Source organism: Passer domesticus, chromosome 9 (genome assembly GCF_036417665.1).
Source record: "Passer domesticus isolate bPasDom1 chromosome 9, bPasDom1.hap1, whole genome shotgun sequence".
NCBI lineage: Eukaryota > Metazoa > Chordata > Aves > Passeriformes > Passeridae > Passer > Passer domesticus.
Genome location: NC_087482.1, coordinates 12089396 through 12114889, shown reverse-complemented (window position 1 = coordinate 12114889; position 25494 = coordinate 12089396). Strand labels below are relative to the sequence as shown.

The 25494-nt window shown below is 50.9% G+C and overlaps 1 protein-coding gene across 1 annotated transcript in view; it reads left to right on the top strand.

The window, feature by feature from the left end:
- Positions 1–19664, top strand: part of LOC135308291 (uncharacterized) — a 74755-nt gene extending 55091 nt beyond the window's left edge. The window contains exons 7-8 of the mRNA XM_064433230.1: positions 19437–19508; positions 19597–19664. Of these exons, the coding sequence (XP_064289300.1) occupies positions 19437–19508; positions 19597–19664 (140 nt within the window). The remainder of the gene's footprint in view (positions 1–19436; positions 19509–19596) is intronic.
- Positions 19665–25494: the final 5830 nt, after the last annotated feature.

Here is a 25494-nt window from a genome sequence, read left to right as displayed (position 1 = left end):
GTGGCTTGAGTGTCTCATGGCAACAGCCTGAGATTTTAATAGCAGAAAGAAGGGATTTCCTGCTAATTTTCCTCTGAGAACTGTCACCTGTACAATCTTTTCCAGCCTCATGTAGTCTGACCTGTAACTGCTCCAAAGCCTGGTTAATTTTTTTAATGCTTTTGAAATTTTTGGTCCCATTTGCAGAGAACAGGAGGGTGCTGGCTATTTTTTTTCAGGTGCAGTGTATTTTTACTGGGGGCGGGACTGGCTTTAGTTTTACCTTCCCAGCATCAGCTGCACTGATGCTGGGAAGTTACTCTCTCTTATTCCAGTTACTCTCCAGGCTGGTACGTGCAACCCCAGTGGCAGCAGTGGTAGATTGAACTGTGCCTGGGCTGGGTTGGGAGGGGAATAATCCTACTGCATCCATGATTTTCCCTCCTGGGCACCTGCAGCAGGCAGAGCTGTGCCCTCCCACTGAGGCTGCCTCAGCCAGGAATGCTTGCAAAATCCCCGTGCTCCTTTTGCACAGTTCTGTTTTTTCCCTGGCAGAAGCAGGGCTGGTATCTCCAGACCAGGGGACATGGTGACACTGGGTGTTGCCATGGAACATGGTGACGCTGGGTGTTGCCATGGGACAGGTGAGTCCTTGAAGGCACACACTTGTCCCACTGAGCTTGGGGCCCCTATTTGGAGATCAGCTGCAGACGACTGGAAACAAGAATGTGGCATCTCCCAGTTCAAACAAACAAACCAGAAAACTTTATTTTGAGGGATGAGGGGGCCAAACAACAGGGGTGGGTGCTCGTCTGGTCCTGCCCTGGTTTTCCGGCCGACTGTAGGGCTTTTTATCTCGCAGCTGCCGCCGCAAGACGTGCCTCACACGAATTGGCCCGGATTGGGAGCGGGGCAAGATCCAGGGGGGTATGTATGGGGCTGTTTGTTTCCTGGATGACTGAGATTCCTGGGACAGCCTCAATGCCACCTGGCTGGTGGTACCAGCACTCTGGGCTGGACCATCCTCCAACCTGCGGCGCTTTGCCAGTGGGCTCTTGGGTGCCTGAGGATCCGTGTCTCCCCGTGGGTGGCCTCGCTTCAGGCCCTGCTTTCGGCAGGGCAAGCTGCTGCTGGTGACCAGCCCCACGGCCTGGGACCACCCTGACACCTCCTGAGGGGCTGGACCATCCTCCAACCTGCGGCGCTTTGCCAGTGGGCTCTTGGGTGCCTGAGGCTCCGTGTCTCCCCGTGGGTGGCCTCGCTTCAGGCCCTGCTTTCGGCAGGGCAAGCTGCTGCTGCTGCTGGTGACCAGCCCCACGGCCTGGGACTGCCCTGACACCGCCTGAGGGGCGGTGCTGGGGCTGCTGGTCTCAGCACGCAGCAGTGGCACGCGGTTGAGCCGGATGCGTTTTCCTTTCTGGCTGCCCGAGTCTTGTGCTTGCTGTCTCCATGAACGGCGACGAGCTTGGTCCGGCCTGGCATGTCCGGAGAGGCAGCTGCCGCTCTCTGCGTCTGCCTCTGCCTGGTGACACGGTGTGCATTGGGGAGAGAGAGAGAGGGCAGGGGGAGTGAGCACCTTGTAGAGCTCAGGAAATGTCCCTGCAGCATTGTCCCCAAGGCCCTGCTGGCTGGGTAAAGGGCAGGGGAAGTGCCGGTGCCCACAGCCCAGCCTGGCTCCTCTGGCCCATGAGAGGAGGGCCTCTACTCTGGGGTGATTCTGTGGATCTCCTGTTTCCCCTTTCTGCTGCTCTTGGCCGCTCCCCCTCTGCCATCTGTGGGGAGGGAGACTTGGCTCTCACCTCGCTCCTTGCCAGGGGGACGCTTCTTAGCAGCGTTCTGCTGCACCATTGTGGGTACGGAGGAATGCCTGGACGGTCTGTGCCACAGCACTGCCGGCCTTTCTCCTCCTGACAAAGCCTTCCAATCCTTCCTTGAGTGAAGAGAGATGTCTCAGAGACACCAAAACTCGCTCAGCAGCCTTGGGCAAGCTCCCTCTCGGGATCCTGTCCTCAGCTCTGAGTGCAATGTTGATGTACAGCAATGGTTATACCTCAGGCCTCCCTGGAGATGTGCCCGTGACCTCACAATCGGTGAGTTCTGCGTGCCCCACTCCCCTCACTTGGGGACGGTGTCCTTGTGGGTGCTGGCTGAGACTTTGTCCATGTCAGGCATGGCTGTGGTGGGAAGAGGAGAAATGGGAACAGGTCCATCAACAGGTTTATGGGCTTGAGTAGGCTCAGGTCTTACTACAGGTCATCAGTGATGATTGTTCCCCCCACCACAGCACCCAGGGGACCTTGTAAAATCTGAAGACTTTGCTTATTTTTAGGCCTCTCATGTTAAAAGAATTCCATGCTGGGCCTGTGTTACATAATTTTCTCAAAAAAATTGTCCAGTTAGACCAAGCTGAAAAGTAGTTCTTTTACTGTGGTAGGTTTAGGAAGGAACACAGATGTCGACTAAAAATCAGTCATTCCTAAGAAAGCGTAACTGTCATTATCAAAGAATTGTGGATGTTGAATAGCTTAAATGTACAAAATAATATGAAACTAAAGTTGAAGCAGGTTATTACTTACAGTCTAATTCAGAGCCCCTTGAAGTATGTCAAAAAGAAGCTTTGACTTCAGTGCTCTTTGCATCTGACTTAATTCCACAAATTGGAAACAATGTTTTGGTCAAGCTTTTTTTAATTTTTTTTAACAATTTAATATGTGTCAAAAACTCCTAAGGTTCACTACATTTGCCTATGGAGTATTTTTGATTTCCAGTGTTTTCTTATTCCCATGTTGGGTTGTTGTTGCTGGGTTTTTTGCCTTTTTTTAAATTTTATTTTCCAGTCTAAAATAAAAATCTGCTGTATTTAAGTTTTTGATCCTGTATGATAATGAAGACTAAACTATCCCATTTCAGTTACTTTTCAAAATAAATATGTGGATGAAAGTAGGTAAAATCTACTTAACAATATGATTATATTCACATGAGGGTCTGAAAAAAATAAGTACTTTTTTCTTATCTGTTAGCTCACATAATTAGTTGTTAGAGCACTCTTGGAAAAAGTGCTATGGGAGTAAAAGCAGTGGAGCTAAAAAAGTGCAGCTAATGTAAGGCAATGGTTGTAGTGCAAAGATGCCAGAGAATATAATAAAAAATATCTGTTGTGATCTAAATTTAGCATTATTAGAGTCTGGGGAAAACTATGGCTGAGAAGTCATTAGGGCAAGAACAAAGGTTAGTGCTGCAGAGAAGAGAGCTGATGCCAAGCTGAAGACACTGTTATTTACAGATGATTCAGATCTGCCTATCAGTTCAGAAAATTGCCCTCTAAAAATGGAAACCATCATCATATTAAACTTCACATGGAAACAAGAACCACAGCATGTGGACTGGCCTTTCTCCTCGTGTTGTCTATGTATAAATATCTATTTAGCAGTGGGCAACTGGGCTGCCTCTGTGTGGTGGGGATGATGGGGTAGTAGTTTGTGGAAGGTAGCTGGGACAAACTTTAGGAGAGGTAAAGGACAAGTACCCACAGCCAAAGAATATGGTCAATGAAACACTTGTGGTTTTGTCATGAAGAGTAAATTTTAAGGAATTAAACACTTGTGGTTTTACCATGAAGAGTAAATTTTCTTAGTGTAAAGTCATCTTTTTATCATAGACTGTTGAATTTTAAGCAGTGTATGTGGCTGTAATGCAGCTCTCAACGTCAAAATTTTGGAAAATTTCAGAGTATGGTATGTCTTTAGGTCCATGGTTTTCATGTGCCTTCACTTGCTATGAGGGATTTATCCAAACCCCAGGTTCAGATAGTATCCAGCTTGTTCCAGATGTCCTGCACTTTTGTTTCATGGGCACATAGATAATAAAAAAGTTATCAGTTTCTTTATGCCTTTTAATTGTTGTTGTTAGCCAAGGACATGGTGTACATTTTTGTGAAAGCATTTTAAAACCAGATGAAATTGTTTTTAATTCAGAGGTTTTTCAGAAATATTTTCAATGATACACATTATAGCATACAATCAGTGCACTGGAATTTGGATTAACTTAAATAAGATCAAGTGAATATATCAGCAATCTTCCACAAAATAATTAAGAAGTAACTGTGTACTGCATATGACTTTTAAATATCTTTAAATATCTGATGACTATTGCAATTGTGTTGTGGTGCAGGGTTCATTTGGTTTCTTCCGTTTCCCCCTAAAGTTATAACGGTTCGGTCCTAGGGTTCCCCCCCCCCACCCCCCCTGGCAACCCCTCCTTTTGAGAGTGTCAGTTTTTTGTCTCCACCCCTGTTCCCCTGGTTACCCTCTGTCAATCCCTCCCTGAGTTCCTGTCCATCAGCCACTGTCCCCTTCCCTATTTCCAGAAAGTTCTCCCCTCCTCGGTGGGTGACTGGATCGGGAACAAGGGTCCCTCCCTGTCGCATTCCCTATTGGCGAGCCGGCATATTTGTCACGAGTTTGTTCCCTCCCAAGTTCTCTCTCATTGGTTGAAATGTTCTATGTTCCGTCCCTTTCTAATCGGCTGTACCCCTGCCTCATGGTCCCGACTCGGCTGGCGTTCCCTGGAGACATTAAAGCACTCTGGACTTTGCCCTGATTCGGGTCCCTCTTTTCTACTTCGCCTTCTTGCTGATCACTGCTGCCTCCTGCAGAGGCGCTGCCCGGACGCCCCCGGCGCATCTGGGCAGTGCCCCCCCGGCTGTCAGTTGCTGTGCCACAGCTCGGCCGGTGCAGCCTCCTCCCCCGCCCGGGGGAGTAGAGAAAAAACCTCGGACAGCAACTCGGCACAATTGTACTTCAACTCGGATGAAACTTTGACAGATTTCAGTGCATGTTTTGCTTTTTTTTTTGATCTGGGCCAGAACTGTAGAGAAATGGAAGTCTGACCATGTGTGCACTTTGTGTGGAATGTATTGAGTGGTTGCAAACTTGTTTGAAGTCGTTGTTTTGGGGAACTAAATATATTTTTTTCCGTGTGTGTGAAAGTTACAGAAGAGTTACTGTCTAACACATAAAAATTCAAAGCTAGCCCTATAAATGGGTAAGAAATCACATGTCTCTCACAGCTTTCAAGAAGTGAACCTTTCTTTGGAAAAAGAGAACCAACAATAAGCTGTGCTTTTTATTAAAATTTCTTTTTATTTAATATCTCTCTCCATGTTTGTATACAATGTGTATAATTTAGTGGATTTTGTAGTCAAAACAATTGATATTGCCCCTATTTTCCTGCAGGTTTCTCTAAATATATATCCTCTTCAATGATTTTTTCCCTTTTAATAATCTTTATTTATGGTTCACATGAAAAACCAGCCACTGGGGAGTTGGGAACATGGTTTTTATTGTCTGGATGTTGTCAGTGATGGTGCACGGAAGCATAAAGGATCTTGAATTTTGTAAACCAAGGTAATTGTGCAGGAATCTTGATAACAAATTCTTGTTTTGACTAGTAAAGGATAGGTTATTAAATTCATCGTTGTAGTATCTAAAGCTTGCTCCAAAATGGGGTAATTTTTCATCTAAGGACCACTTTGAAGTACACTCTGCATGTTTTTTTTGAAGCATCCCTTAACAACAGAAAGTTACAGCTGGGATGATGTTTCACTGCTTTTTAAATAGATCCTCTATGCAAAACCTGAGGGCTGTAGTTGAGCTGAGCCCTGTTTTGCTTGGAACTTTTTTGCCCCCACAATTTCCCACAAAGTGAAGGTGGAGAAATTACTAACTTTTACTAAGAAAGATAATAGGTCTAATGGGCTCTTGTATATTATGGATTGATCAGTATACTCAAGCTGTAAAATTTTTGTATGAAAAATTAACAAGCACAGAACCTGTAGTCTGGACTCTGGAGGATACCGAACGGTTCCAAGACTTAAAGGCTCGATTGACGAAAACCCCAGTTTTGAGTCTGCCTAATTGAAGAAAACCATTTGATCTGTTTGTTAATGTTAATGAATGGATAGCATATGGAGTGATAACCCAAGGCTGGGGGGGAAGCAGGAAGCTGGTGGCTTATCTGTCAAAATTATTGGATGTGGTTGCAAGAGGGTGGCCAGCCTCTATTCAAGCTGTGGCAGCCACAGCTACCTTATTAGAAGACACTCCAAATCCTACATTAAATGGAAGGATTTCAGTACACACATCCCATTATTTGAGGACAGTGTTAAGCCAAAAACTCCTCAGTGGCTAACACACAGCTGAATCCTGAGGTATGAAATAACCCTGATGAATGTCAAGAATCTAGAGACTGTCACCTCAAAAGGTTGAAACCCTGCTCAATTCTTAACCGGGGAACCAAAAATGGAAAATTTAGATCATAATTGTATAGAGCTAATTGAGATGCAAACAAATGTAAGAGAAGAGCTAGAAGAAGACCCCTTACCATATGGAAGGATCCAGTATATAGATGGATCCTCCCAAACAGTAATGGGAAAATGGGCATCAGGATACGCCATTATTGAAGCAGAGGAAAACAAAGAAAAAGGGAAATTACCCTCAAATTGCTCTGCACAAACTGCGAGGTATATGCCCTAAAGAGAGGTTTTGATTTATTAGATGATATAGGGACAATCTCCATGGATTCTCAATATGCCTTTGGGATAGCTCATACCTTTGGAAAAATCTGGCCAGAGAGGGCATACCTTAACTCAAAGGGGAAAAATCTGGCACATGAAAGTCTGATAGGGAAGCACTTGAATCCCTCAGAGGACCAAAAGAAATTGCCACAGTCCATATTAAAGGCTACTAAAAAGGGGATACCCCTGAAATCCAAGGAAACAAATTAGCAGACCGGGCAGCCAAAAAAGCAGCCTTTGAAATGCTGGACTCAGTCATAGTCCTAAGGGTAAAAAAAGACCAGGGGAAAATAAAGGAAGAGGGGGTTCCAGTTTTCAAGGACAAGGAGCTAAAAGAAATAGAGCAAATGGGAGCAGTAAAAACAGGGGATGGAAAGTGCTGGACCCCAGATGGATGATAAATATTCAACTGAATAATAACCAGGAAAGTGATGGAAGAGATATACCAATTAACTCACTGGGGAACACAATGAATATATGATCATTTCCTGAAATATTGCATGGGGACAGGAATATATGAAATGGCCAGATCCATCACAGGAGAATGTCTAACCTGCCAAAAAGTCAACAAAAAGGTAATGTGAAAAACAACTCCAGGAGGGAGGAAATTAGCCATAAGACCTTTCCAGAGTATTCAGGTTGATTTTACTGAATTAACTCCAGCCCCAGGGTAGCAACACCTATTGGTCATAGTTAACCACCTAACCCACTGGGTTGAAGTGTTCCCCACAAGAAACTCAAACTGTGACAAAAGTTCTCTTGGAAGAAATTCTTCTGAGATATGGGCTAGTAAATCTTATTGATTTGGACTGTGGCCCCCACTTTACATCCAGTGTTCTGCAACAAGTCATCAGGGCCCTGGGAATAAAGTGGGAGTTACACACCCCTTGGCACTCTCAGAGTTCTGGGAAGGGCGAGAGGGTGAATCAAACCTTAAAGCATATCTTAACAAAATTGGTCTTAGAAACCCAATAGAACTGGGTCAAATGTTTACATCTAGCCCTATTACAAATAAGAACAAGAGCCAGAACAGATCTAGGGGTCTCTCCTTATGAAATGCTGCTTGGGCTGCCTTTCTTGCTTACCCTGTACAGTACCTGGGAACATCTAGAAGGGGGCATGACAATGCAAAAATACTTAGAAACAGTAACAGCAACCCTGGAAGAACTAAGGGAAAAGGGACACCTTCCCCAAACTTCCCCACTGAACTGTAAAATACGTAGTATTAACCCAGGAGACCGGGTATTGATTAAATCATGGAAAACCTCTCCACTCACTGCTCGCTTTGAGGGCCCCTTCCAGGTGCTGCTTACAACAAACACCGCAGGAAGAGCAAAGGAGCGGGGGTGGACACATGCAAGTCCAGTGAAGGGTCCAGTACAACCCCCAAATGAGGCAAGCAAATGGACTATAGGCAGCAGAGACAATAAAGACTTGAAATTGGTCCTGAGGAAAACAGCAAAAGAAGCGCAACCCTGAACACAACCCCCCACGGGAAGCATCTACATTGTTATCCTTAAATCCTTAAAGCTTGTTAATGTTTGTTATAGTACAAGGTCAAGTTTTGTTCAGCTAAGAATGACAATCAAAACAAGATCTCAGTTTCTGGTACTGTTCCATAGAGCACTCTCCTTGCAACCCTAATTGGGACCAAATTGAAGAAAGGGAGTCGGTACAATAAAGGCCATGGCAGAATGTCTCCAGAAGAAGGGAAAACCAGAAGTGGGAGGCAAGACTGGATTGGGAATTACCTCCAGGAAATACTCTCTGGGCACCGAGAAAACCCCTGTGGTTCGAGAGGTGAGGAGGCCAGCCCGTACCAGACTCCCACTGGTAGCAATGCTACTACTCACCCACTTTGGAGGAAGTGGAGGAAACACTTGTGAGAAGTGTTACTATCCCTTGTATAGAGGAGATACAGTACGTGTACTCATCAGAGTACACACAGACATGAATCCCAAATGCATCGATCACTCCCAGTTAACAACCTGTAAAGAAGAAAATAAATTATATGGGCTGGCTAAAAATATTGCAAACCCAAGCCAGAGGATGTCAGGAGAGTGCCCTGTGAAAGAAAGATGGGTATGCTTTGAACAAGGAAGTGAAACCAACTCAGAGGATACATTCAAAGAGAAAGAAGTGCAATTGAAAAGACAAAGGGATAGAGAGGGACAAATATACAGAAAGAATCTTTTTTATCAATATGGTATAAAAGAATTTAATTTGATTCATTGTTGAGTGTGCAGGGGGACACACTTAAGTGAAATTTGGCCATGGGACAGTATCAGTTTAGGTCCCCTAGACATTTTTAAATGGATTACATCAAGAAAAAGCACAGTGGTACCCAAAAGAAGGGAAGGTGAGTGGAAGCTTAAATCAACAACAACAGAGGAAGAGTTCAATAACATTAAAAAGTGTGTGCTGGATTGGCACGGCTAACAAATCAGCCATGGCATTGCCTTCTGCTAAAAAATCTGGAAGAGAAGAATGTAAGCGAATGTGCATTACAAAGTAAAGTTCTTGTTGAATGGAAAGAAGTAGGATTAACTTTTTAAGCAAACCGTATAACTGATCATCAGAAACTTCTTTCAGCAGAGATCCTTCTGCTCTTTCCACCACACCTGCAACGTAAATTGAATCCGTTACTAAATTAAAAGGAAATGTGAATTTTGAAAAGACCTGTACAACTGCTGCTAACTCTGTAATCTGTGCAGAACCATCTACTTCCTCAATATCTGATTCCCATTTTTTTGTCTCTGAATTTTGCCAAGCAATCACAGACCTTTTAGACTTCCCAGAACCGTCTGTAAAAAATGTGATTGCCTCGAGGCGTGCATTACTTCTTAAAGGCTTATGAATTAATTTTAAAGATGAACTTAATAGCTCATGTTTGGGACAATTGACTGAAATTTTTCCTGCAAAATTTTCTAAAGCAAATTGCATGACTTCTGAATTTTGAAGTAGCCATTCTAAATAGATGGATGTGACAGGCAGGAAGATTTCTGCAAAATCTTTTCCTGCAAGGGAAAGCATTCAAGATCTAGCCTTGATAATCAATTGTGAAATAATTTCAGGGAAAGTTGTTATAGTTTTACCCAATTGACGTGATAGGAAAACCCACTCTAAGATTATCAGATGGTCCTTCTTCTCTAGATCCCACTGGAATATCAAACCATGAAGCTGTGGACTCTCTCCTAAAACTGCAAACAAAAAAGACAGGTTAGGATTATACCGATGAGCCTGACGTGACTGGATGGCTGTCATCACTTTGTCCAAAGCATTTTGAGCTTCTTTGTTGAATTCTCACAGTGAGTTTAAGGCTGTGTCTCCTCTCAACAAATCTGCCAGAGGAGCCAAGTCCTGATTTGAAAGGCCTAGTAGTGGACGAAGCCAGTTCAGAGTCCCCACGAGCTGCTGCACTTCATTCCATGTCTTTGGATTTGTCCTTAGCTGGAGTGGCTGCGGGGTTACCGTTTGTTCTGTCATCCTGTATCCTAAATATTTCCAGGGAGGAAGTGTCTGTATTTTTTCCTTTGCTGGAGCGAGTCCTGCTTTCTCCTCTGCTGAGATGACCTGATCTGTTGTCTCCTGCATTGATGCTTGGTCCTTGGCTGCTACTAAAATATCTTCCATGTAATGTAATATGAGAGAATTTGGATATTGTGCACGAACTGAAGAAAGTATTTTTGCAACATACCACTGGCATATACTCGGGGAATTTCTCATTCCTTCTGGTAGAGAAAGCCAATGATATCTTTTCAAGGGTGCTCGCTGATTTATGGATGGGATGGAAAATGCAAATCTTGGTGCATCATCTGGATGCAAGGGAATATTGAAAAAACAGTCTTTTAAATCAATAACACTTAACTTCCAATCTTTTGGAATCATAACAGGAGAGGGTAAACCTGGTTGTAAAGAACCCATTTCTTGAATCACTTCATTAACTTTTCTGAGATCCTGCAACAACCTCCACTTCCCACTGTTTGGCTTTTTGATTACATAAACTGGGGTGTTCCAGGGACTAGTAGTTGGAGTTAAGTGACCTTTGTTTAACTGTTCCTGTACCAACTGCTCTAAAGCAGCAAGTTTCTCTTTGGGTAAGGGCCACTGGCTGACCCAAATGGGTGTATTAGATGTCCATGTCAGTTTTAAAGTGTTATGTCCATCAACAGCTTTTGTTAAAATCCAGTTTCTAACCTCACACCCCATTGCGACAAAATGTCCCGGCCCCAAAGAACAATATCAGCTCCTACAATGAATGGTCTTGTGGTGGCAACACGACCTTCAGGCCCCTCAAATGTGCCTGAGTGGGAGCTTCGAGAGCTCTCACAGTGACCACCAATAGCTGCCAGCTGATGCAGCGCAGGCACCGTGGCCCAGTCCTGTGGCCATTCCGGTGTCAGATGCCGTCTGCTCCGGGATCTGTCAGGCCACTGAGGGTGATGGCTGCCCGAGGGGCTGCAGCACACAGGTGAGCTGAGGCCGCCCGCGGCTGATGAGCCTGGTCCAGGCCATGGCAGCTGTGCTGTTCTGGGACTCTGGTAGGAGGAAAGCTTGTGCTGTGGTCAGTCCTTTGGGTAAAAAGCATGAAGGGTCTGGACACAAAGCTAAGACTGTAATTTCCTGTGAACAGGTGACAGACAGCACAGCTGGAATGACATAAAAACCTTCTGCATGGGATCTGCTCACTCCCACGATGAGGAACTGACGTGGTTGTGGTTCAGGCCCCAGCTGTCCTGTGGGCACTGTGTGAGCAATGGCATTGGTCAGCACCACTGGCTGGGCTGGGGACAGCTCCAGTCTGGCACCTGGGGACATTGTGGTCGGCAGTCCTGCACAGACGTGCTGCAGCTCTGACCGTGGTGGCCTGTGGTGCTCTCTGCCCCTGGTGCAGGGTTCCTGTGTCATGGCAGCCACTGCCCCGTGCCGGGCTGCACGTTTCCCGGCAGATGGCACGGACAGCCCTGTGCTGGGTGACAGCTGTTAGCACGTGACAGAAACCTCTGCATCCACTGTTTCTGGGCAGTGGCCTTCTGCGGGCCCCAGGACATCCCCTTTGAAATGACCTCTCTGGCCACACGAATGGCACGTGTCCCTTGGAGTCTGCTGGTTTTCAATTGCACCTCTGAATGCTCTTAGAGCCTCTGCTAGGGCTTGTGTTTGCATTTCTGCTGCGTTTTCCTGCTGCTTTGGGGTGTTTTCCTGAGCTGCTGTGATGGCACTGGCCAGCACCTCTGCCTGCATGGCTGCTGCAGGCTCAGGGGTGCCCAGGCGGTTCAAGCATCCACGAGCTGGGTCAGGCTGGGCTCAGGACCCTGTGGCAATGCACCTAATACTTTTTTGCAGCTCGGGTTTGCATTAGAAATTGCAAGCCATTTTAATAACTCTTGTCTGGCTCCGTCTATTGGAATCTGCTTTTCCAATGCTATTTTCAAACGGTCCAAAAACTTAATATAAGGCTCATCTATTCTGTGTTTTATTTCTGTGAAATCTAGTTCTGGTTTGTTGCCATCAGGAACCTGTAACAAAGCTGTTTTTGCTGCTTCTTTGATATCCTGTAATACTTGTTTATTGAGAGTTCGGGCTTGTGTTTGAGGATCTGTATGAGCTCCTCCACCTGAGCTGATCTATAGTCAAATTTGCAGAGGCTGGAGTTCCTGCATAACCTCCTAAAAGGTCATTTAACAAACATTTCCATGCCAGTTTCCACTGAGAAAATTCTGTTGGGGACAGCAGGGATGTACAAAGCTGCTTTAAATCGTGTGGAGTAAATACATTTGCTGTAAAGGTGGCTTGTAAAAGACTTCTGAAATATGCAGAATCGCTACCATACAAACGAGAGGCTTTGCAAATCTCTTTTAACTCAGCAAAACTGATCTGCTGCCAGCTCCCTCTCGGTGCAGGACCTGCTGTGCACCTCACAGGAAAAACTTTTAACTTTGATGCAATTCCCCACTCTCCTTCCTGAACTGCATCCTTTCTTATCCTCTGACAGGTATCTGTGACTCCTTGTGTGTTAAACTCTTCCTTAGATTATTTGGAATTACAATGTGGAGCATAAGAATAATTTATTTTTTGTTCCGGCAAGGTGTCTGACATGGGCGCCGCCATCTTGGACAGGGTGACTTCCGGGCATCACATCCGGTTCCCACGCTCGGCAGGGAGGGGGCGTGCCCTCCCGGGCTGTGGGCGGGGAGCAGGGGCGGGGACACTGCCCAGGCTCTGCCCACAAAAGGGGCGTGTCCCTGTTCTGATGGGCAGGAGCTCAGGGAGGAGCCACCCAGGGACTGCTGGGAGCCCGAGGAGGAGGGCGAGCCACGCCCACGAAGGGCGGGGCTGGGCCGGGGCCATCATGGCGTCTGCCATGAGCTCCACTGTCCTCAGAGTGGGCACAATCGGCTCGGCTTTTTTCCATTGTACTGCCAAAATTCACCGATTTCGAGCGCCAAAGGGAGCTTTTCAGAGGGAATACAGAGGACTTAGGTATGGCAGGGATTCTGAAAGATGTGGTTTGCAGAGGAGCCTGGCCAGGGCTGGTCTGCTCCCCTCTCTCCCAGGACGGGGGTGGGGAAGGGGGAGGGCGGCTGGCCTGGCCACCTCCCAGCCGCTCCTCCGGGGTTTCTGGTTCTCGACTGGGATAAGGGAAGGCTTCTGGGTCCCCTCAGAACTCCTCTTTCTCCTCTCCTCCCGGTCCTGCTGTTGCTGCTTGCATTCTGCCCTGTCCCTGATCTTTGCTTGCTTGTGTGCATTCTTTGCTTGCTTTGCACTTTCCATTGTTACAAATTTTAACACCGTCCTGAATATTGGACGCAGCTTTAAGTTGGACTTCTTATTCTTTTCCATGTTATGTAATTTCAGTCCGACCGAATCCCAGAAGTCTGGATCGAGTTTCTGAGACATGTCTGAGTTTGGGAACTCTGTTAAGACCCATTTTACAAGCTTTTTAAGCTGTTTCTTGTCAAACTGAATATCTTGAATTTCTAACTTATAATTGAAATATGAAAAAAAATCCTGCTCAGCTAAAGACAACCGATTTCCCATGGTGGCACTCACCAGAGTTTTCCAGTTGTCCTTCTTGGTATGAAATTCTTCCCAGGTCCTGGGTCACAACAGTGACAAATCAGCTGAGCTGAGCGACAGAGTCCTCTGAGGCTGCGGTGCTGCTCCAGTCCCGTCTCTGATTACAGCCTCCTCTTCACCAGTATGAGGCTTTGATTCGAGATTCCCTCTCAATCTCAAATGCCTTCTTCTGGGTTTTCTATTTTAAAGCGACAAAAAACTCAGGTGCAGGCCTGCTCCCCCAAAACACGCAAATATCAAGTAAAAATGTCCTATTTTGATGGAGGTAATCAAAAAATCCCTAGACCATCTTCCTCAATAGGAGAAATACTGTCCGGGCGCCACGTGCTGGGTTCTTTTTTCTCGGGCCAGGTGTTATAAACCTTCAAAAGGGAACCCAGCACACCCAAGGATAGCTCAGCTATTACCTTTGGAGGCAAATAATGAGCAGGATGGCTTCTGATGCAGTGTTAGAAACAAAAAGGTTTAATAAAAGGCAAAATAACAAACAGAAAAATCCGATGCAGGTACAGCAGTCTGCCACTGGTAGAAACACCTTCACAAAAGCCCTTTGGTTCTTTTGTCCTCCCCTTTTCTACCTGATGGTTCAGGCAGGACTTTTTGGCTTCTATCCAGTTAGGTGACCCAGAGTTTTTACTGAAGCCTCTGGGGTCCTTTGAGGTGGCTTGTCACCTGATCGTTGGGAGAAACTTCTGGGCTTCTTTCCTTTTTTGGGGGATAAAGGTTAGCTTTGCCACTCTGTAATTAGGGGGCACTCTCCTACATTCCTACATCCAAGGATGTTTCACAGGGCCTGAAAAGAGTCTGGAGTGTGACCAGGAGCCAGCCCAGAGCTCCCCAGGCTGCTGTGCAGCTTTGGCTTTATCCATTCACATCTGACCCTCACAAACTTACCTGAGCCCCTTGCAGTGCCCAGTTCCCTGAGGCAGAAGGGGACTCCAGCACACCATGGAAATGGGTCTGATCTCTGCTCCCTTCTAGATGAGGTGTCTGGGAAGGCTTCTCCATTAGCTTGGCTGCATAAAGTGTTGGTCCTATCTGAGCCACCGTCAGGTATGTTCTCAGTGTGCCACCAAGGAATAATTGTTGTGAACCTGGCAGGAATCAGGTGACAGAAGCTTCTGTGGCTCTTGTGTTCCAGGTGTGTCTGCAGGGAGGACTTGTCTAGCTGCTTTGCTGATTCCTACACAAAAGCCCAGCTCCCATGGCAGGGGTGAGTAGTGTGTCCCTGATGACCCCACAGGCTGAGCCCTGCTTTTCTGGGATCCGTTCCTGGGAAATGGAACTCTGTTGCTCGAAGGTCCTCTGAGGGGAAAGAACAAAGCTACAGGACACCAGAAACCCCATGAGCCATCCAAAAACATGAGGCAAATGCTGAAAGAATCGCTGCAGGGAGGAGGACAAGGTGGGTGCATTTCCCTCATGCTTCCCCTGGGACTCAGCAGCCAGGGCCTTTGGCTGCACATCTGGACACGCCGTGCCCGGCACAGCGGGAAGGGGTCCATGGCAGCCTTGCTGCCCCGCTGCTGCTTTCACGCCCTGCAGGGCTGTTTCCCAGCCTGGCCTGGCTGCAGCTTCTGCCCAGCCTCTGCAGGAAGGCATTTGGCATCAGCTGACAGGCAGCCCCAATTGTACCACAGTCCATGCCCACCCTCAGATCCCCTGCAAATTACTTCTGTCCAGGCAGATCAGATGTTGGGGCTGTTTGGGGAAGGAAGCAGCCTTGGGTTGTCCCAAAATCCTGGGTGTTTTCTGATCCTTGTGCATTCCTTTCACAAGTGATGCCTCCTGAAATTGTCCCCTTCCCCATTCCCAGTCAGGAATGTTTCCATCCGATCCATGTGTTTCTTTTCCATTCTCCAGAAATGAAAGGAGAGCCTGTGCAGATGGAAGCATTTCCCGGAGGAAGCAGTGGTTCCGTGCCAGCCTCTGCTGCAGGAAGGGAGGCCAGGCCAGGCACAGGCCCAGGAGGTAATTGCTGTGCCTCTGGGCCTGAGCCCTGCTGAGGCTTGAGCTGCCCTCTCTGCTGCTTGGCAGTGCGGGCACAGCCTGGACTAGAGCGGCACAGCCCAGGGGAATTATCCCGAGCAGGCTCAGGGCACTGAGCAGTCCTGCTGGGGTCCCTCCATGGGAGACATGTCCTGAAACCTGGGAGCGACTGCACGGGGTGCCCACGGTGGGGAAAGGACAGAGGGGGAGAGCAAGGCTCCAGTGTGTCCTGAGAGGGCCTGGCTGTTTGCCCTTGGGATCTGGGGGAGGTGTCCCATCAGAAGGAGGGCAGGAGGGGAGAAGGAAGGGAGGGAGGGATAGCTGTGGCACTGCCTGCTGCAGTTTTCCCCCGTGCCTTAGGGAGGATTTCCTCTGTGTGTGAGGGAGAGAGTCCCAGGTCCCTGCGCTGCTGCAGCCACCCCTCTCAAGGGTGTTGCTGAGGGCAGGGACAGAGTGTGGGGAGTGACCAGGAGCCAGCCCAGAGCTCCCCAGGCCCCTGGGCAGCTTTGGCCATGTCTATTCCCATCTGGCTCCCACGGCTTTACCCGACCCCCTTGCAGTGCCCAGTTCTGTGTGGCAGAAGGGGATCCCAGAATGCCACTGATATCGTTCTGTTCTCTGCTCCCTTCTAGACTGGAATCATGACTTTGATTTTTTGGAAGCCCTGCTGGAAAATGGCTTGAAATTCTTGGAGGATGCTGGAGGCTATTCCTCCGTGTGCCTTTCTTGACAGAATAATCAGGATCAATGCGACAAGAGCTCACTCATAAGCCATTTCCCTTAACATTATGTAAGGGCTGAAGGATTCTGAAAATCTTGCCCTGCTCCCTTCTGGAGCCCTGAGGGATCCCACAGGATCGCTGTCATTGGGAGGAAGGAGCACTTAGCTTTCAGTCTTCCTCCCGTGTGCAATGCCAGTGTGTCCTACCATGTGCTCTGTGCTGTCAAAGAGAAGAGCAGGGAGGGAAGGGGCCGGGCTGGGCCCAGGGCTGTGCCCCGGGGCTGAGCCTTGTGGGCAGCCTGAGGATCTCCTGCAGTGTCACAGGAGCTCTTCTGTCCTGCATTTCTTTGCAGCTGAACCTGCCGGTGAAGGTCCCACATCCAGGACTGAGGCTCTGGGAGATGCTGAGGGTAGGTCAAGGCCTTTCCCCTGGGATAGCTGCCAGCTCAGAGCCCAAAGCTGGGCCAGGGAGGCAGCGCTGCAGGTGCCAGCACAGAACCATGCACGTGTGTGCCCTCGCCCTGCACGATCCCCTCACCACTGCTGCGGCTCAGTGGTGCCCGTGCAGATCAGCAGAGATGGCAGAAGCTTCTGTGGCTGTTGAGTTACAGGTGTGTCTGCAGGGAGGAGATTCATACGTCCTTTGGTGGTTATTGCCAACAAGGCCAGCCCCCATGGCAGGGGTGAGTAGTGTGTCCCTGCTGACCCGACAAGTTGAGCACTGCTTTTGTGGGATGCATTCCTGGGAAATGGAAATATTTTTCTCTAAGTTCATCCGAAGAGGAAGATGCAAGACACAACAGAGAAGATATCCCTGGAACCATCCAAACAGACGAAGCAAGTGCTGAAGAAAATGCTGCAGGGAGGACAAGGTGGGTGCATTTGCCTCATGCTTCCCCTGGGAGTCAGCAGCCGGGGGCTTTGGCTGCACATCTGAACGCATGGTTCCCGGCACAGCGGGATGGCATCCATGGCCCATTCCCAGTGAGGAATGTTTCCATCTGATCCAGCTGTCTCTTTTTCATTCTCCAGAAATGAAAGGAGAGCCTGTGCAGAAGGAAGTATTTCCCGGAGGAAGCAGTGGTTCTGTGCCAGCCTCGGCTGCAGGAAGGGAGGTGATGCCAGGCACAGGCACAGGAGGTAATTGCTGTGCCTCTGGGCCTGAGCCCTGCTGAGGCTTGAGCTGCCCTCTCTGCTGCTTGGCAGTGCGGGCACAGCCTGGACTAGAGCGGCACAGCCCAGGGGAATTATCCCGAGCAGGCTCAGGGCATTTGGGTCCTGAGCAGTCCTGCTGGGGTCCCTCCATGGGAGACATGTCCTGAAACCTGGGAGCGACTGCACAGGGTGCCCACGGTGGGGAAAGGACAGAGGGGGAGAGCAAGGCTCCAGTGTGTCCTGAGAGGGCCTGGCTGTTTGCCCTTGGGATCTGGGAGCTGTCCCAGCAGAAGGAGGGCAGGAGGGACAGAGGGAGGGCAGGATGGATAGCTGTGGCACTGCCTGCTGCAGTTTTCCCCCATGCTTTAGGGAGGATTCCTTCTGTGTGTGAGGGGGAGAGTCCCAGGTCCCTGCACTGCTGCAGCCACCCCTCCCAGGGATGTTGCTGAGGGCAGGGAAAGAGTGTGGAGAGTGACCAGGAGCCAGCCCAGAGCTCCCCAGGCCCCTGGGCAGCTTTGGCCATGTCTATTCACATCTGGCTCCCATGGCCTTAGCCGACTCCCTGGCAGTGCCCAGTTCCCTGTGGCAGAAAGAGATCCCAGCACACACTGGAAAATGTTCTCATCTGTGCTGCATTGTAGATGAGGGTGCTGGGAAGGCTTCTCCATCAGCTTGGATGAATAAAGTTTTGAAGCCCTTGGAGCCTCCTGCAGGTATGTTCTCAGTGTGCCACCAAGGAAGAATTGTAGACAAGCGGGCAGGCACCAGGTGACAGAAGCTTCTGTGGCTGTTGTGTTACAGATGTGTCTAGAGGGAAGACTTCTCCAGCTTCTCCAGCTGCTACCTTGGATGCTGCACTCAAGCCCATCTCCCATCTCAGGGGTGAGTAGTGTGTCCCTGCTGACCCCACAGGCTGAACCCTGCTTTTCTGGGATCCATTCCTGGCAAATGGAAATATTTTTCTCTAAGGTACTCCAACAGGGAAAATCCAAGATACAACAGATAAGATATCCCTAGAACCATCCAAACAGATGAGGCAAGAGCTGAAGGAACCCCTGCAGATAAGACAACGTGGGTGCATTTCCCTCATGCTGCTCCTGGGAGTCAGCAGCCGGGGGCTTTGGCTGCACATCTGGACACGCCATGCCCAGCACAGTGGGAAGGGATCCATGGCAGCCTTGCTGCCCCGCTGCTGCTTTCACGCCCTGCAGGGCTGTTTCCCAGCCTGGCCTGGCTGCAGCTTCTCCCCAGCCTCTGCAGGAAGGCGTTTGGCATCAGCTGACAGGCCATGCCCAAACTGTAACACACCCTGAGATCCCCCACTATATCCAGCCCTGCAGATTAGGAAAAGGGTGGCTGTTTGGTGGTGGAAGTGCTCTCATCATGCCACTGTAACCTGGCCATTTTCCTGCTCCATAAATTTCACAAATATTACCTCTGATGCCACCACCCAAGTGGGAAACAGCTCCATCTGATGTAGCTGTCTCCCTTCCTTTGTCAAGAGATGGACATAGTACTTCAGTGGAAGGTGGTATTTCTTGAAGGAAGCACTCCATCTTCGGTGCCAGCCCCTGCTGCAGGAAGGAAGGCGATGGCAGACACGGGCACAGGCACAGCAGGTAATTGCTGTGCCGGGCTCAGGCCTGGCCGGGGCTGTGTGGCAGCAGCTCTTCCCCCAGGGCCTGCCCTTGCCCGGCCCGGCAGCAGCCAAAGCTGGAGGCGCCTCGGCTTCCAGGCCTCTGGAGCTGGTTCAGAGCCCCGGGGAAACGGGACTGGTGCAGCAACGTCCCTGGCGCTGCAGCTGCTGCGGAGCTGGCCCTGAGTGCCCAGAGGCCCAAGGCACAGGAGCAGCCCCGAGCGGGAGCCCTGCCGCCAGCCCAGGGCCAGAGCCAGCCCTGGCACACAATGGAAACAGTTCTCATCTTGGTTTGCTTCCAGACTGGGATGCTGGGAAGGATTCTCCATTAGCCTGGCGCTCTGAAGTTGTGAAGCCCTCTGAGCATTCTGCAGGTATGTTCTCACTGTCCCACCAAGGCGTAATGTTTGACTGACTGGTAAGAACCAGGTGACAGAAGCTTCTGTGGCTGTTGTGTTACAGCCGTGTCTGCAGGGACGACCTCACCAACTCCTACATTGGATGCTGCAAATAAGGCCCAGCTCCCATGACAGGGGTGAGTAGTGTGTCCCTGCTGACCCCTCAGGCTGAGCCCTGCTTTTGTGGGGTCCATTGCTGGGAAATGGAACTACTTTCTCTTAAGGTCCTCTGACAGGAAAGACCAAAGACATGGCAGGCAGGAAATTCCAGGACACATTAGAAATCATGTGGCAAATGCTGAAGGAATGTCTGCAGAGAAGACAAGGTGGGTGCATTTCCCTCATGCTGCTCCTGGGACTCAGCAGCCAGGGCCTTTGGCTGCACATCTGGACACGCCATGCCCGGCACAGCGGGAAGGGATCCATGGCAGCCTTGCTGCCCCGCTGCTGCTTTCACGCCCTGCAGGGCTGTTTCCCAGCCTGGCCTGGCTGCAGCTTCTGCCCAGCCTCTGCAGGAAGGCATTTGGCATCAGCTGGCAGACAGCCCCAAATGCACCACAGGCCATGCCCACCCTCAGATCCCCTGCAATTTCCTGGTGTCCAGGCAGATCAGATGTTGGGGCTGTTTGGGGAAGGAAGCAGCCTTGGGTTGTCCCAAAATCCTGGGTGTTTTCTGATCCTTATGCATTCCTTTCACAAGTGATGCCTCCTGAAATTGTCCCCTTCCCCATTCCCAGTCAGGAATGTTTTCATCTGATCCAGCTGTCTCTTTTCCATTCTCCAGAAATGAAAGGAGAGCCTGCGGAGAAAGAAGCATTTCCCGGAGGAAGCAGTGGTTGCATGCCAGCCTCTGCTGCAGGAAGGGAGGCCATGCCAGGCACAGGCACAGGAGGTAATTGCCGTGCCTCTGGGCCTGAGCCCTGCTGAGGCTTGAGCTGCCCTCTCTGCTGTTAGGCAGTGCGGGCACAGCCTGGACTGGAGCAGCACAGCCCAGGGGAATTATCCCGAGCAGGCTCAGGGCACTGAGCAGTCCTGCTGGGGTCCCTCCATGGGAGACATGTCCTGAAACCTGACAGCGACTGCACAGGGTGCCCACGGTGGGGAAAGGACAGAGGGGGAGAGCAAGGCTCCAGTGTGTCCTGAGAGGGCCTGGCTGTTTGCCCTTGGGATCTGGGGGGTTTCCCCACAGAAGGAGGGCAGGAGGGACAGAGGGAGGGCAGGATGGAGAGCTGTGGCACTGCCTGCTGCAGTTTTCCCCCATGCTTTAGGGAGGATTCCTTCTGTGTGTGAGGGGGAGAGTCCCAGGTCCCTGCACTGCTGCAGCGACCCCTCCCAGGGATGTTGCTGAGGGCAGGGAAAGAGTGTGGAGAGTGACCAGGAGCCAGCCCAGAGCTCCCCAGGCCCCTGGGCAGCTTTGGCCATGTCTATTCACATCTGGCTGCCATGGCCTTACCCGACTCCCTGGCAGTGCCCAGTTCCCTGTGGCAGAAAGAGATCCCAGCACACACTGGAAAATGTTCTCATCGGTGCTGCATTGTAGATGAGGGTGCTGGGAAGGCTTCTCCATCAGCTTGGATGAATAAAGTTTTGAAGCCCTTGGAGCCTCCTGCAGGTATGTTCTCAGTGTGCCACCAAGGAAGAATTGTAGACAAGCGGGCAGGCACCAGGTGACAGAAGCTTCTGTGGCTGTTGTGTTACAGATGTGTCTAGAGGGAAGACTTCTCCAGCTTCTCCAGCTGCTACCTTGGATGCTGCACTCAAGCCCAGCTCCCATCTCAGGGGTGAGTAGTGTGTCCCTGCTGACCCCACAGGCTGAACCCTGCTTTTCTGGGATCCATTCCTGGCAAATGGAAATATTTTTCTCTAAGGTACTCCAACAGGGAAAATCCAAGATACAACAGATAAGATATCCCTAGAACCATCCAAACAGATGAGGCAAGAGCTGAAGGAACCCCTGCAGAGAAGACAAGGTGGGTGCATTTCCCTCATGCTGCTCCTGGGAGTCAGCAGCCGGGGGCTTTGGCTGCACATCTGGAAACGCCATGCCCGGCACAGTGGGAAGGGATCCATGGCAGCCTTGCTGCCCCGCTGCTGCTTTCACGCCCTGCAGGGCTGTTTCCCAGCCTGGCCTGGCTGCAGCTTCTCCCCAGCCTCTGCAGGAAGGCGTTTGGCATCAGCTGACAGGCCATGCCCAAACTGTATCACACCCTGAGATCCCCCACTATATCCAGCCCTGCAGATTAGGAAAAGGGTGGCTGTTTGGTGGTGGAAGTGCTCTCATCATGCCACTGTAACCTGGCCATTTTCCTGCTCCATAAATTTCACAAATATTACCTCTGATGCCACCACCCAAGTGGGAAACAGCTCCATCTGATGCAGCTGTCTCCCTTCCTTTGTCAAGAGATGGACATAGTGCTTCAGTGGAAGGTGGTATTTCTTGAAGGAAGCACTCCATCTTCGGTGCCAGCCCCTGCTGCAGGAAGGAAGGCAAAGCCAGACACGGGCACAGGCACAGCAGGTAATTGCTGTGCCGGGCTCAGGCCTGGCCGGGGCTGTGTGGCAGCAGCTCTTCCCCCAGGGCCTGCCCTTGCCCGGCCCGGCAGCAGCCAAAGCTGGAGGCGCCTCGGCTTCCAGGCCTCTGGAGCTGGTTCAGAGCCCCGGGGAAACGGGACTGGTGCAGCAACGTCCCTGGCGCTGCAGCTGCTGCGGAGCTGGCCCTGAGTGCCCAGAGGCCCAAGGCACAGGAGCAGCCCCGAGCGGGAGCCCTGCCGCCAGCCCAGGGCCAGAGCCAGCCCTGGCACACAATGGAAACAGTTCTCATCTTGGTTTGCTTCCAGACTGGGATGCTGGGAAGGATTCTCCATTAGCCTGGCGCTCTGAAGTTGTGAAGCCCTCTGAGCATTCTGCAGGTATGTTCTCACTGTCCCACCAAGGCGTAATGTTTGACTGACTGGTAAGAACCAGGTGACAGAAGCTTCTGTGGCTGTTGTGTTACAGCCGTGTCTGCAGGGACGACCTCACCAACTCCTACATTGGATGCTGCAAATAAGGCCCAGCTCCCATGACAGGGGTGAGTAGTGTGTCCCTGCTGACCCCTCAGGCTGAGCCCTGCTTTTGTGGGGTCCATTGCTGGGAAATGGAACTACTTTCTCTTAAGGTCCTCTGACAGGAAAGACCAAAGACATGGCAGGCAGGAAATTCCAGGACACATTAGAAATCATGTGGCAAATGCTGAAGGAATGTCTGCAGAGAAGACAAGGTGGGTGCATTTCCCTCATGCTGCTCCTGGGACTCAGCAGCCAGGGCCTTTGGCTGCACATCTGGACACGCCATGCCCGGCACAGCGGGAAGGGATCCATGGCAGCCTTGCTGCCCCGCTGCTGCTTTCACGCCCTGCAGGGCTGTTTCCCAGCCTGGCCTGGCTGCAGCTTCTGCCCAGCCTCTGCAGGAAGGCATTTGGCATCAGCTGGCAGACAGCCCCAAATGCACCACAGGCCATGCCCACCCTCAGATCCCCTGCAATTTCCTGGTGTCCAGGCAGATCAGATGTTGGGGCTGTTTGGGGAAGGAAGCAGCCTTGGGTTGTCCCAAAATCCTGGGTGTTTTCTGATCCTTATGCATTCCTTTCACAAGTGATGCCTCCTGAAATTGTCCCCTTCCCCATTCCCAGTCAGGAATGTTTTCATCTGATCCAGCTGTCTCTTTTCCATTCTCCAGAAATGAAAGGAGAGCCTGCGGAGAAAGAAGCATTTCCCGGAGGAAGCAGTGGTTGCATGCCAGCCTCTGCTGCAGGAAGGGAGGCCATGCCAGGCACAGGCACAGGAGGTAATTGCCGTGCCTCTGGGCCTGAGCCCTGCTGAGGCTTGAGCTGCCCTCTCTGCTGTTAGGCAGTGCGGGCACAGCCTGGACTGGAGCAGCACAGCCCAGGGGAATTATCCCGAGCAGGCTCAGGGCACTGAGCAGTCCTGCTGGGGTCCCTCCATGGGAGACATGTCCTGAAACCTGACAGCGACTGCACAGGGTGCCCACGGTGGGGAAAGGACAGAGGGGGAGAGCAAGGCTCCAGTGTGTCCTGAGAGGGCCTGGCTGTTTGCCCTTGGGATCTGGGGGGTTTCCCCACAGAAGGAGGGCAGGAGGGACAGAGGGAGGGCAGGATGGAGAGCTGTGGCACTGCCTGCTGCAGTTTTCCCCCATGCTTTAGGGAGGATTCCTTCTGTGTGTGAGGGGGAGAGTCCCAGGTCCCTGCACTGCTGCAGCGACCCCTCCCAGGGATGTTGCTGAGGGCAGGGAAAGAGTGTGGAGAGTGACCAGGAGCCAGCCCAGAGCTCCCCAGGCCCCTGGGCAGCTTTGGCCATGTCTATTCACATCTGGCTGCCATGGCCTTACCCGACTCCCTGGCAGTGCCCAGTTCCCTGTGGCAGAAAGAGATCCCAGCACACACTGGAAAATGTTCTCATCGGTGCTGCATTGTAGATGAGGGTGCTGGGAAGGCTTCTCCATCAGCTTGGATGAATAAAGTTTTGAAGCCCTTGGAGCCTCCTGCAGGTATGTTCTCAGTGTGCCACCAAGGAAGAATTGTAGACAAGCGGGCAGGCACCAGGTGACAGAAGCTTCTGTGGCTGTTGTGTTACAGATGTGTCTAGAGGGAAGACTTCTCCAGCTTCTCCAGCTGCTACCTTGGATGCTGCACTCAAGCCCAGCTCCCATCTCAGGGGTGAGTAGTGTGTCCCTGCTGACCCCACAGGCTGAACCCTGCTTTTCTGGGATCCATTCCTGGCAAATGGAAATATTTTTCTCTAAGGTACTCCAACAGGGAAAATCCAAGATACAACAGATAAGATATCCCTAGAACCATCCAAACAGATGAGGCAAGAGCTGAAGGAACCCCTGCAGAGAAGACAAGGTGGGTGCATTTCCCTCATGCTGCTCCTGGGAGTCAGCAGCCGGGGGCTTTGGCTGCACATCTGGAAACGCCATGCCCGGCACAGTGGGAAGGGATCCATGGCAGCCTTGCTGCCCCGCTGCTGCTTTCACGCCCTGCAGGGCTGTTTCCCAGCCTGGCCTGGCTGCAGCTTCTCCCCAGCCTCTGCAGGAAGGCGTTTGGCATCAGCTGGCAGACAGCCCCAATTGCACCACAGGCCATGCCCACCCTCAGATCCCCTGCAATTTCCTGTTGTCCAGGCCGATCAGATGTTGGGGCTGTTTGGGGAAGGAAGCAGCCTTGGGTTGTCCCAAAATCCTGGGTGTTTTCTGATCCTTGTGCATTCCTTTCACAAGTGATGCCTCCTGAAATTGTCCCCTTCCCCATTCCCAGTCAGGAATGTTTTCATCTGATCCAGCTGTCTCTTTTCCATTCTCCAGAAATGAAAGGAGAGCCTGCGGAGAAAGAAGCATTTCCCGGAGGAAGCAGTGGTTGCATGCCAGCCTCTGCTGCAGGAAGGGAGGCCAGGCCAGGCACAGGCCCAGGAGGTAATTGCTGTGCCTCTGGGCCTGAGCCCTGCTGAGGCTTGAGCTGCCCTCTCTGCTGCTTGGCAGTGCGGGCACAGCCTGGACTAGAGCAGCACAGCCCAGGGGAATTATCCCGAGCAGGCGCAGGGCACTGAGCAGTCCTGCTGGGGTCCCTCCATGGGAGACATGTCCTGAAACCTGGGAGCGACTGCACGGGGTGCCCACGGTGGGGAAAGGACAGAGGGGGAGAGCAAGGCTCCAGTGTGTCCTGAGAGGGCCTGGCTGTTTGCCCTTGGGATCTGGGGGGTTTCCCCACAGAAGGAGGGCAGGAGGGACAGAGGGAGGGCAGGATGGATAGCTGTGGCACTGCCTGCTGCAGTTTTCCCCCATGCTTTAGGGAGGATTTCTTCTGTGTGTGAGGGGGAGAGTCCCAGGTCCCTGCACTGCTGCAGCGACCCCTCCCAGGGATGTTGCTGAGGGCAGGGAAAGAGTGTGGAGAGTGATCAGGAGCCAG